Source organism: Scyliorhinus torazame, chromosome 7 (assembly GCF_047496885.1).
Source record: "Scyliorhinus torazame isolate Kashiwa2021f chromosome 7, sScyTor2.1, whole genome shotgun sequence".
In the NCBI taxonomy this organism is placed as follows: Eukaryota; Metazoa; Chordata; class Chondrichthyes; order Carcharhiniformes; family Scyliorhinidae; genus Scyliorhinus; species Scyliorhinus torazame.
The window spans coordinates 32,885,844-32,898,112 of record NC_092713.1 but is presented as its reverse complement, the minus strand read 5'-3'; the positions used below and the strand labels follow the sequence as shown (position 1 = coordinate 32,898,112).

The 12,269-nt window shown below is 46.1% G+C and overlaps 1 protein-coding gene across 6 annotated transcripts in view; it reads right to left on the bottom strand.

Moving 5' to 3' along the window:
• ccdc18 (coiled-coil domain containing 18) overlaps positions 1-12,269 on the bottom strand; it is a 239,684-nt gene that overhangs the window by 185,006 nt on the left and 42,409 nt on the right. For 5 of the 6 annotated variants that reach the window (XM_072510511.1, XM_072510508.1, XM_072510507.1 and 2 more), the window contains 3 exons: positions 5,596-5,724; positions 1,074-1,170; positions 872-993 (listed from right to left, as the gene is read on the bottom strand). In XM_072510511.1, coding sequence (XP_072366612.1) covers positions 872-993; positions 1,074-1,170; positions 5,596-5,724 — 348 coding nt within the window. Of the gene's footprint in view, positions 1-871; positions 994-1,068; positions 1,171-5,595; positions 5,725-12,269 lie in introns of all 6 variants that reach the window. The other variant, XM_072510509.1, reaches the window with a different exon arrangement.

Here is a 12,269-nt window from a genome sequence, read left to right as displayed (position 1 = left end):
CTGCAGGATATTGATGATATTCAAATCTGACAACCAGTAATACCACTGAATGTCAAAAGATGGTGATTAGAATTTGTCTTGTTAGAGATGATCATTTTCTGACACGACTGTTACTTGTCGCTTATCAGGCCTGAATATCGTCCATGTCTTGTTGCACGCTGACATGGGTTGCTTCATTATTTGATGATTGCATATTATATGCAATCATTCACGAACATCCCCGATTCTGGCCTTATGACTAAAGGAATCAATGTGGAATGGTTGTGCCCGAGACACAATGATGCAGTTGCATATGTAGATTACAAATGCTTGTATGTACTTTGTTCATGGAAATACCTGTGCTGTCAAGTTCTGGAGTTGTGTGTTGTGCATTGATTTATTTGTTTCTAGATGATCCAGATTTAAAGAAGCTTCGTAGTAGTAATATATCATGCTACCTTTACAAGGGGTCTTTTGGTACAGTGGTAGCATCCCTACCTTTGAGGCAGAATCTCTGGGTTCAAGCTCCACTTTGGACTTGAAAGTTCCAGGAGAGTTCATGAACATGTTTCAACAGGCTGATAGTCAACCTGGGAATCCTTCCACCACTTCCTCTTATTCCCCAAAAGTGAAAAAATAGTGTGCTAAGATACTCCAAAACCCCCCACTATTTATGTTATTAAATAAGTCACAAAATCAAGAAAAGCCCCAGCCACTTTAATGAGACATTCAGAACACTTCTGCCATTATCATTGAAACTGTACGCAAGTGTCACCATATTCAGGAGAGCAGTAAAGTATGAAGAGAGGGAAATTGGAGTTGCAAAAAGATAACACTTCTGAGTAATAAAACTAATATTTTTCTGCTTAAGTAAATACATTTAAGAATTAACCTGATTGCCTCATTCTTGCTGTCCAACTCTTTTTCCAAGACAGTACATTTCTCAAATAATTCTGTCCTGTTCTTGTCATAGTGATCCAGGCGGTTCTGCAATTCCTCTTCATTAGCTTGAAACTATAGTACAAAAAAACCAAATTAAACATTTCTGCATATTTTATACTTACATTGAAAAACTAAGGTACATCCTACCTCACCATTGCAATTCTTTGTGTTGTCTTTTCTTTGTACTGTTTGAAAGCTACAGAAAGTTCTTCGGCATTATAGAGGGCTTCATTTGTTTGTTGTTCGGCTCTATTTAAAACATGAAAAATTAGTTGTTCCAATTGCATTCATGTCACATGTTCCTGAAAAACCTAAATGCTAATTTTTCAACAAAACACAGGTGATTTGTTGTAGTTTTAAATCCCTGGAGCAAAAGTACAAATAAGACTGAAGTTCAAGCAAATCAAACATTTTCTGAGAAACACATTTGCATTTCTCCAATCAAAATTTTATTTCTATATCCTTTCTCCTCTTGTAAGAATCATATAATCATAGAATTTACAGTGCAGAAAGGAGGCCATTCAGCCATCGAGTCTGCACAGGCCCTTACAAAGAGCACCCCACTCAAGCCCACGTCTCTACCCTATCCCCGTTATCCCAGTAACCCCCATTTAACCTTATTGGGTACTAAGGGCAATTTAGCATGGCCAATCCGCCTAACCCGCACATCTTTGGACTGTGGTAGGAAACCAGGGCATGTGAGGCCTGCAAGGCCTGGATAGAGTGGACGTGGAGAGGATGTTTCCACTTGTAGGAAAAATTAGAACCAGAGGACACCATCTCAGACTAAAGGGACAATCCTTTAAAACAAAGATGAGGAGGAATTTCTTCAGCCAGAGGGTGGTGGATCTGTGGAACTCTTTGCTGCAGAAGGCTGTGGAGGCCAAATCATTGAGTGTCTTTAAGACAGTGATAGATAGGTTCTTGATCAATAAGGGGATCAGGGGTTATGGGGAGAAGGCAGGAGAATGGGGATAAGAAAACATCAGCCATGATTGGCGGAGCAGACTCAAATGGGCTGAGTGGCCTAATTCTGCTCCTATGTCTTATGGTCTAAGACCAGTAGTCATATTTGAATCGTTGTTCCAGTGTCTCCCATTCTTTATTTGAAAACAACAAACATCAACAGGCCAATCTTTTGTGAAGTGCACCACAGTTCAATCCAAATTGTTCCCGTCATTTATCCACATGTTCATCTATACAATCATCCTGATTTCAGAGTACCGAGGCCACCTGTAATGTGTTGTTGGAGATAAAACAGGTCATTGTTATTTATACTGTTATATTATTGTGTAAAGGATACACAAGGTACTGTGATGGTTGACCAAAAATTTTCAATAAAATATTCTTTAAAAAAAAAATAAGTGGCATTTGAACTGTATTGTGCTGCTTAATTGGAATTAGTGGCAGGTGCAGATAGTAAGAGAACTGCTTAACTGTTAACAGTAAAGCTATTTCTTTGATGTCAATGTGGTTAATTCTGTGTTTAAATTAAAGTTTGTTTTAACATAAAAGATACCCATTGGTCAGTGCCATCACCTCCTGGGTTGAAGTATTACTTCCTCACTGTTTTACAAATAGAAAAATTGTTGGGCGGCATGTGGCACAGTGGTTAGCACCAGGACTGCAGCGCTGAGGTCCTGGGTCACTGTCCATGTGGAGTTTGCACATTCTCCCCGTATCGGCATGGGTTTCACCCCCACAACCCAAAGATGTACAGGTCAAGTGGATTGGCCATGCTAAACTGCCCCTTAATTGGAAAATAAAATAATTGGGTACTCTAAATTTAAAAACATTAAAAAATTGTTTGCGGTTCTCATCCAGTATCCTAACAAAAGTTGGTGTCTGATCCAAAATCCTAACACTAGCAACTCCCAGATCAAAGGGTTCCAATAATCATTCCCCATATTTTTACTTTTGAGCTCCTTCAGACTTTTTCTGTAACCAAGCCATATCAGGGCTGTATATCGCTGGGTTAACTATAGTTTTAACACAGATGGTAAAGTAAATTTCAAGTAATTTTACACATGCCCCAGATTCCCCATATTTAATCTAACAAAGTTAGAAGGATAGTTAAATTATATAAAGCTTTAGTTAGGCCACATTTGGAATATTACGTGTAGTTCTGGTCGCCACACTACCTGAAGATGTGGATGCTTTGGAGAGAGTGCAAAGAAGGTTGACCAGGATATTGCCTGGTCTGGAGGGTGTTAGGTATGAGGTGAAGTTGAATAAACGCGGATTATTTTCGTTGGAAAGACAGAGGCTGTGGGGAGACCTGATTGAGGTCTACAAAATTATGAGAGGTATAGGCAGGGTGAATAGTCAGCAGCTTTTTCCCAGGTTGGAAGACTCAATTACAAGGGGGCACAGGTTCAAGAGGGGGAAAGTTTAGGATAGATGTGCGGGGAAAGTTTTTCACGCAGAGGGTGATGGGTGCCTGGAACGCATTGCCAGTGGAGGTGGCAGGCATGATAGCAATGTTGACGATGTATCTTGATAGATACATGAAGGGGCGGGGAATGGAGGGATACAGATTGTTTGGCCAATAAGTAGCAGGTCTAAATAAGGAATCTGTATCTGCACAGGCTTGGAGGGCCAAAGGTCCTGTTCCTGTGCTGTAACGTTCTTTGTTCTTAATTAAAGCCAGGAAAGGAAATCAGTCATCCTTACCTTGTCTGGCCTGCATGTGATTCCAGATGCACAGCAATGTAGTTGACTCTGAACTGCCCTCTGACATGGCAAGCCACTCATTTCAAGGGCAATTAGGAATGGTCAACAAATGCTGGCCTTGCGAGCAACACCCACATGCCATGAAAGAATAAATTCAAAAAACATTTAAACTTAATGAAATATGGCAGTTCAAGACATAAAATGAGGGGATGGCTTGGCTTCCCAGTGATCCTGCATTATACAAAGGAAGGACTCCCAGAACAAGCATGCTCGGATTTCTGAAGAGGCCCAGTTTGGAAGTCCAGATGAGAAATGTGGAGCTCCGGTGGAAGGTAAGAAAATAGGAATGCAGTGTCAACCCGACAGTAATTGCTACTCCTCAGATGATTTGGCCCAATACAATTGGTGGTTCTTTATCCAAATGAAGTGCATATCAGTTGACTAGATTTTTGAATTCCAGGTGTCATTACAATCTGCCAATCTTATAGATTTCCAAATTAATGTTGTCCAGTCAGATCCCGATATAAATGCCCACTAATTGTGATGGCACAGTGGTTAGCACTGCTGCCTCACAGCGTCAGGGACCAGGTTCGATTCCGACCTTGGGTAACTGTCTGTGTGGAGTTTGTACATTCTCCCAGTGTCTGTCTGGGTTTCCCCCGGGTCCTCTGGTTTCCTCCCATAGTCTAAAGATGTGCAGGTTAGCTGGATTGGACATGCTAAATTGCTTCTTAGGGTGGCATTGCAGGAATAGGGTGGGGGATTGGGCCGAGATAGGGTGGTCTTTCGGAGGGTTGGTGCAGACTAAATGGGCCAAATGGTCTCCTTCTACACTGTAGGGATTCTATGAATTGGATGGCGAGAGCTCATATCCACTCCTCTATTCTGAACTCTTTCTTCTAATGGTTAGAAAGTAAGTGAAAGATTCTCCTTCAGTGGAAAGATACGAGGCCCCCATGCGTGGAATCCTGGATCAGCGATATGGCAGGGTTCATTAAATTGGAGAGGGTGAAATTCGCCCTGAGAGGGTCGGTACAAGGGTTCTTTAGGCGGGGGCAACCGTTCTTAGACTTTCTGGCAGAACGATAGACATTGGTCAATGGCAGCAGCAGCTCCCCCATTGGGGGGGGGGGTTACTTTATTTTTGTTTATGTTACTTACACTGGAGGGTCTGAGGGGGTGTATACACCTGTTGTGTTAAGTCGGGGTGTTAATGTTAATTTATTATTTATGTACAGGGGGGGGGGGGGGGGGGGTTTGCTTTTTTAGATTGTGTTTTGTACTTAACCCTGTTGGGTTCTTTTTTCTTTCTCATTTTGTTATTGATATTTTATGAAAACCTTTAATAAAAAATTATTTTTTTTTTTTTTTAAAGTAAATGAAAGATAAATGGAAAAATTCCACACTACTATTTGCTTCAAGTAAATTTTCCATGGATAAAATAACAAATTCCCTGGGTTTCCTCTGCCATAGCTATCATGCATGGCACTATGTTGCATGATTCAGCTGGAAAACATTTGCAAGAGCAAAAGAATTAAGACCTAATTTCTTCAAATGCACTTATTGCTCCATGATCCAGATCCAGCAAATCATCAGTTCCTTTAAGTTTCACTCTCAACCACTCACTAATCACACACATCTCTGAGCTGTTCTCCCTCATTTTCAGGCTCAGATTTTTTTTAAATTGAAAATTTTACGAGTTCCTAAGAAGCTGGAATATTCCAATTTTTCAGATCAGGATTCAAATCTCGAAACTTAAATCAAAACATGTTTGTTGGAACAATATGCAGGCATCTCAATTGACCCATAAATGTGGAATTCTCTTTGATCTCTTATTCCGTGTAATCATAAATTTGAACTTAAATTCCATGCTACGCCAATAAGAAAATTGGCAATATGAATCAGCCTCTCAATTTGTCAAATTTCAACGAACACCTGGAAGGATCTCACAAAATTTTTTAAAATTCTGACCAGGAGACATATTTCACAGTTTAATATTACCTCTTTCCTCGTCTACTTTGTTCATAAAGCTCATTCTTCACTCTTTTACATTCATCAGACAACTTCTCCAGCAGCTTGTCCTTCTCAGCTACCATCCATTGAGTTTCCTCCAATTTTTCTTCTGCAACTCTTTGTAAGAAAGATCAAAATAATACCAACACCATCTTTATGATAATTTACACAATGGAAAGTCGTTAATTCCATGACTATATTACAAATGCCAACGACAGATATAATGGAGTTTAATATTAAATACAAAACGCACTTCCGGTTGCGGCAGGGATGAGCTAGCCGCACGTTTCGGCGGCTCCAGCTCCGACGGAACTTCGGGCTTTTTAAGAGCCCCAACTTGGACGGCCGTAAAACCCGGTGCGAGGCGCGAGGGAAGGGAGCCCCCCCCCGAAAGACGGAGGGAAAAACCGGCGGAGGCGGCGGCTGCAGCCCAAAGAATCTGCAGCCAGAAGATCAGAGAGAGAGAGGGAGTGAAACAAAATGACGGCGGAGAAACCACAGGTGACATGGGGGCCTGAGCAGGACGAGGTGGTGAGACGGTGCGTGGACCTGCTGAAGAAGGAGGTAATGACCCCGTTGTTACAGGCAATTGAGGGGCTTAAGGAGACTTTAAAGACCCAGGAGACGGAACTTCGCGTGGTGCAGCAGAAGGTGTCAGGTATTGAGGACGAGGTCCTGGGCCTGGCGGTCAAGACTCAGACGCACGAGGCACTTCATAAAAAGTGTGCTGACAGGATTGAGGCCCTTGAAAATGGAGCGCGGAGGAAGAACCTTAGGATACTAGGTCTCCCGGAGGGTGTGGAAGGAGTGGACTGTGGAGCGTACGCAAGTAAGATGCTGAGCTCACTGATGGGTGCTGAGGCCCCTGAGGGCCCCATGGAGGTGGAGTGGGCAAATCGGATCCCGGCGAGAAGACCAAAAGTGGGAGAACCACCGAGGGTGATAATCGTGCGATTCTACCGCCTTAAGGACAGAGAAGAGGTCCTGAGATGGGCCAAAAAGGTGCGGAGTAGCAGATGGGAGAATGCGGTGGTAAGGATCTACCAGGATTGGAGTGCGGAGGTGGCGAGAAGGAGGGCGAGCTTCAACCAAGCCAAAGAGGTTTTGCACAAAAGGAAGGTGAAGTTTGGGATGCTGCAGCCGGCAAGACTATGGGTCACGCATCAGGAGAGACAATATTATTTTGAGACGGCGGAGGAAGCATGGTCCTTCATCAATGAAGAGAAACTGGACCGGAACTGAGGGACTGATGCTGCAGGGAACTGTTATTGTTGTTATTATTGTTTTTGTTAATGGGATGGTGAAAGTTAAGCGAGAAGTAAACAGGGAAGGGGGGGACACTGGGGAAATGTGGGCGCCGGTGAGGGGGGAGAGGCGGGACATAGTCAGAGAATGGGGAAGGAGAGGGGGAGGGGAAAGGGAGCTGCGCCATAAGAGGCGGGACAGGTAAAGGGATGTTCCCGCGCCAGAAAGAATAAGGCGGGAAAACAGGCGCAAGTGAGTTCCCTCACACCGGGGTGGCCGAGGAGCGAGCAGGAGTAGCCGGGGTCAGTTGAAGTCAGCTGACTTACGGAAGTGATATGGGGGGAGCAATCAAGCTAGATAGGGATCTAGGGGGGGTGGAGGTGGGGGGGGTGGGGGGGGGGGGGGACAACTGGGTTGCTGCTGCGGAAATCCAAAAGGAAATGGCTAAAGAGAAGGTGGTCGGGGGCGGAATGCGACGCTGGGGGAGCGAGCGGGAGCGCGAAGGCGGGATATGGGACTGGCCTAGAGAAGGTAATGGCTAGTCGACATGGGAGGGGGGCAGGTAGCCCCCCAGTGAGGCTGATCACGTGGAACGTGAGAGGCCTGAATGGGCCGATAAAAAGGGCCCGAGCGCTAGCGCATTTGAAAGGACTAAGGGCAGACGTGGTTATGCTCCAAGAGACGCACCTAAAGGTGGCGGACCAAGTTAGGCTAAGGAAATATATGACAAATATATGAATAGGATGGGAATAGAAGGATACGGACCCAGGAAGTGTAGAAGATTGTAGTTTAGTCGGGCAGTATGGTCGGCACGGGCTTGGAGGGCCGAAGGGCCTGTTCCTGTGCTGTACATTTCTTTGTTCTTTGTTCTTTGAAAGGATGGGTGGGACAGGTGTTCCACTCAGGACTGGACGCAAAGAACAGAGGGGTGGCCATTTTGGTGGGGAAACGGGTAGCATTTGAAGCAAAGAACATCGTAGCAGATAGTGGAGGTAGATATGTAATGGTAAGTGATAGGCTGGAGGGAATGGAGGTCGTGTTGGTTAATGTGTACGCCCCAAATTGGGATGATGCGGGGTTCATGAGACGGATGCTGGGGCGTATTCCGGACCTGGAGGCAGGAAATTTGATTTTAGGAGGGGACTTCAATACGGTGCTGGACCCGGGGCTAGATAGATCCAGCTCAAGGACCGGAAGAAGGCCGGCAGCGGCCAAGGTACTTAAGGAGTTTATGGACCAAATGGGGGGAGTGGATCCATGGCGATTTCTTAGACCAAGGGCTAGGGAGTATTCCTTCTTCTCCCACGTCCATAAAGTGTACTCCCAGATAGATTTTTTTGTTCTAGGAAGGTCGTTGATCTCTAGGGTGGAAGAAGCTGAATACTCAGCCATAGCGGTTTCGGATCATGCCCCACATTGGGTGGACCTGGAAGTAGGAGAGGACAGGGAGCAGAGAACACTCTGGCGATTAGATGTGGGACTGATGGCGGATGAGGGAGTGTGTGCAAGAGTGAGGGGGTGTATCGAGAGATACCTGGAGGTCAATGACGACGGCGAGGTCCCTGTGGGAGTGGTCTGGGAAGCACTAAAAGCGGTGGTCAGAGGAGAGCTGATTTCTATTGGGGCCCACAAAAGGAAAACAGAGGCCAAGGAAAGGGATAGATTACTGGGGGAGATTTTAAGGGTGGACAGGGAATTTGCAGAGACCCCGGAGGAGGAGCTGTACAGGGAGAGGAGACGACTCCAGACCGAGTTTGACCTTCTGACCACCAGAAAGGCGGAGGTACTGTGGAGGAAGGCACAGGGGAGGAGGTATGAATATGGGGAAAAGGCTAGTCGCCTGTTGGCGCACCAACTGCGAAAGAGGGCAGCAGCGAGGGAGATAGGAGGAATTAGGGATGAAAGGGGAGACATCGTGCGAAGGGCAGGAAAGATAAATGAGGTGTTTCAGACCTTTTATGAAGAACTGTATAGGTCTCAGCCCCCAGAGGGAGAGGAGGTGATGCGGCAGTTCCTGGACCAATTGAGGTTCCCGAAAGTGGAGGAGCAGGCGGTGGCAGGCCTGGGGGCGCCGATTGAGGTGGACGAGGTTATTAAGGGACTGGGAAGCATGCAAGCAGGGAAGGCCCCGGGGCCAGACGGGTTCCCGGTGGAATTCTACAGAAAATATGTGGACTTGTTGGCCCCGTTGTTGGCAAGGACGTTCAATGAGGCCAGGGAAGGGGGGACACTACCCCCGACAATGTCGGAGGCGACGATATCGCTAATTTTGAAGAGGGACAATGATCCGATGCAGTGTGGGTCCTATAGACCTATTTCACTATTGAACGTGGACGCCAAACTGCTAGCAAAGGTGCTGGCATCGAGGATAGAGGACTGTGTCCCAGGGGTGGTGCACGAAGACCAGACAGGGTGCGTAAAAGGGAGACAATTGAATGTTAACGTGCGACGGCTATTAGGGGTGATAATGATGCCCTCAGTGGAGGGGGAGGCAGAGATAGTGGCGGCAATGGGCGCAGAGAAGGCATTTGATAGGGTGGAGTGGGAGTATTTATGGGAAGTGTTAAGGAGGTTTGGGTACGGATTTATTCGCTGGGTTAGACTACTTTATGGGGCACCAACGGCAAGCGTAGTTACAGGTCGACATAGATCGGAGTATTTCCGATTATATAGGGGAACAAGACAGGGATGCCCGCTGTCTCCATTGTTGTTTGCGCTGGCAATTGAACCTCTGGCCATGGCGCTGAGAGACTCCAGGAAATGGAGAGGGGTGACTAGAGGGGGAGAAGAACACCGAGTCTCGTTATACGCGGATGACCTATTGCTATACGTGTCGGACCCAGCGGGGGGGATGATAGAGGTTATGCGAATCTTGAGGAGGTTCGGGGAATTTTCGGGGTATAGGTTAAACATGGGGAAGAGTGAATTATATGTGATACATCCAGGGGACCAGAGTAGAGAGATCGAAGGCTTACCGCTAAGGAAAGTGGAAAGAAACTTCCGATACTTGGGGATTCAGATCGCTAGGAGCTGGGGAACCTTGCACAGACTTAATCTGACACGGCTGGTAGAACAAATGGAGGAGAACTTTAAGAGGTGGGACATGTAGCCTTTATCACTGGCGGGCAGGGTGCAGGCAATTAAGATGATGGTCCTCCCGAGGTTCTTATTTGTATTTCAATGTCTCCCTATTTTAATCACCAGGACCTTTTTTAATAAAATAGATAGGAGCATTACGAGCTTTGTGTGGGCAGGGAAAGTTCCAAGAGTAAGGAGGGGGTTCCTGCAGCGCAGTAGGGACAGAGGAGGACTGGCACTACCGAATTTGGGAGATTATTATTGGGCCGCCAATGTGGCAATGATACGTAGATGGATGATGGAGGGTGAGGGAGCGGCGTGGAAAAGGCTGGAGAGAAGGTCCTGTAAAGGGACGAGTCTAGAGGCGCTGGTGACGGCGCCGCTACCGTTCTCACTGAAAAAGTACACCACGAACCCGGTGGTGGCGGCAACACTGAACATATGGGGACAGTGGAGGCGACAGAGAGGGGTGCGGGGAGCCCTGGTGGGGTCCCCTATCAGGAACAACCATAGGTTCGCCCCAGGAAGAATGGATGGAGGATTTCAGAGCTGGTACCAGTTGGGAATTAGGAAGGTGGGAGATTTATTCATAGATGGGACTTTTGCGAGCTTGGGAGCACTGGAGGAAAAGTATAAGTTACCCCGGGGGAATTTCTTGAGATATATGCAGGTGAGGGCGTTTACTAGACAACAGGTGAGGGAATTTCCGCGGCTCCCGACACAGGGGATACAGGACAGGGTGCTTTCAGGGGTGTGGGTCGGAGAGGGCAAGGTGTCAGAGATTTATAGAGAGATGAGGGAAGAGGGGGAGGAGTTGGTGGGCGAACTAAAAAGAAAGTGGGAAGAAGAATTAGGGGAGGAGATAGAGGAGGGTATGAGGGCTGATGCCCTAAGCAGGGTAAATTCCTCTTCCTCATGCGCCAGGCTTAGCCTGATTCAATTTAAGGTGCTACATAGAGCACACATAACGGGGGCAAGATTGAGCAGGTTCTTTGGAGTGGAGGACAAATGTGGGAGGTGTGGCGGGAGCCCGGCAAACCACGTACATATGTTTTGGGCGTGCCCGGCACTGGAAGGGTATTGGAAGGGAGTGACGGGAGTGATTTCGCAGGTGGTGAAGGCCCGGGTCAAACCAGGCTGGGGGTTAGCTCTATTTGGAGTTGCGGAAGAGCCGGGAGTGCAGGAGGCGAAAGAGGCCGATGTCGTGGCCTTTGCGTCCCTCGTAGCCCGGCGCAGGATCCTACTCATGTGGAAGGAGGCGAAACCCCCCGGACTGGAGGCCTGGGTAAACGATATGGCGGGGTTTATTAAACTGGAGCAGATAAAGTTTGCCCTGAGAGGATCGGCTCAAGGGTTCACCAGGCGGTGGCAGCCATTTCTCGACTACCTAGGGGAACGTTAGAGGGAAGACGGATGACCAGCAGCAGCAACCCAGGGGGGAGGGGGGGAGGCAGTTGAGTATAGGTCAATAAGAGTACGAGGTTTTGTTACTTGTATATTACTACTACTATTATTATTATTGTTAAAAAGTTTAAAAATTTCTGTTTTGTTACTGTTATCGTTTCGCTTGTTTTGTAAGCGGGAAAAATGTTGCTCAGGGAAAAAAATTTCAATAAAATATTTTATTTTTTTTTAAATATTAAATACAAAACAACACTTATTTAACTTCATAGAGCTGGCTGGTGAAGGGATGGTCAAGAGTCAATCTTTATTCCATTTTAGATTTATTGACTAAATGAGACATTACAAACGTAAAGCTCCCAACTCTACAGCTGACCAACCGTATCAATAAGTATCTCTTTAAATGTGCACAGGTAATTATCCAATACGTGCCCCCTGCCATCGGTGTACCTTTAATCATAATTTACACAATTAACATCATACAATATGGACAGAAAAAATTGATCTTTCAAAAATTATGAATTAGAGTAGTCACTTTCTTTGGAAATTAATTTTTTGAATTACTTCGTTTAAAAAAAAGAGCTTGCATTTATGTAGCACCTCATCACATACTCTGGGTTTCATCAGAGGTGGTGGCGTAGTGGTATTGTCATTAGACTAAGAAACCAGAGACCCAGAGTAATGCTCTGGGGACCCAGGTTCAAATCCCACAATTGCAGATGGTGAAATTTGAATTCAATAAAGAAATCTGGAATTAAAAGTCTAATGATGACCATAAAACATTTTCCAGTGTTGTAAAAACCCATCTGGTTCACTAATGTCCCTCAGCGAAGGAAATCTGTCGGCCTTACCCAATCTGGTCTACATGATTACAGCGAATCGTGAACACAACGCAGTCCATCATGCGAACACGCCTCCCATCCATTGACTCTGTCTAC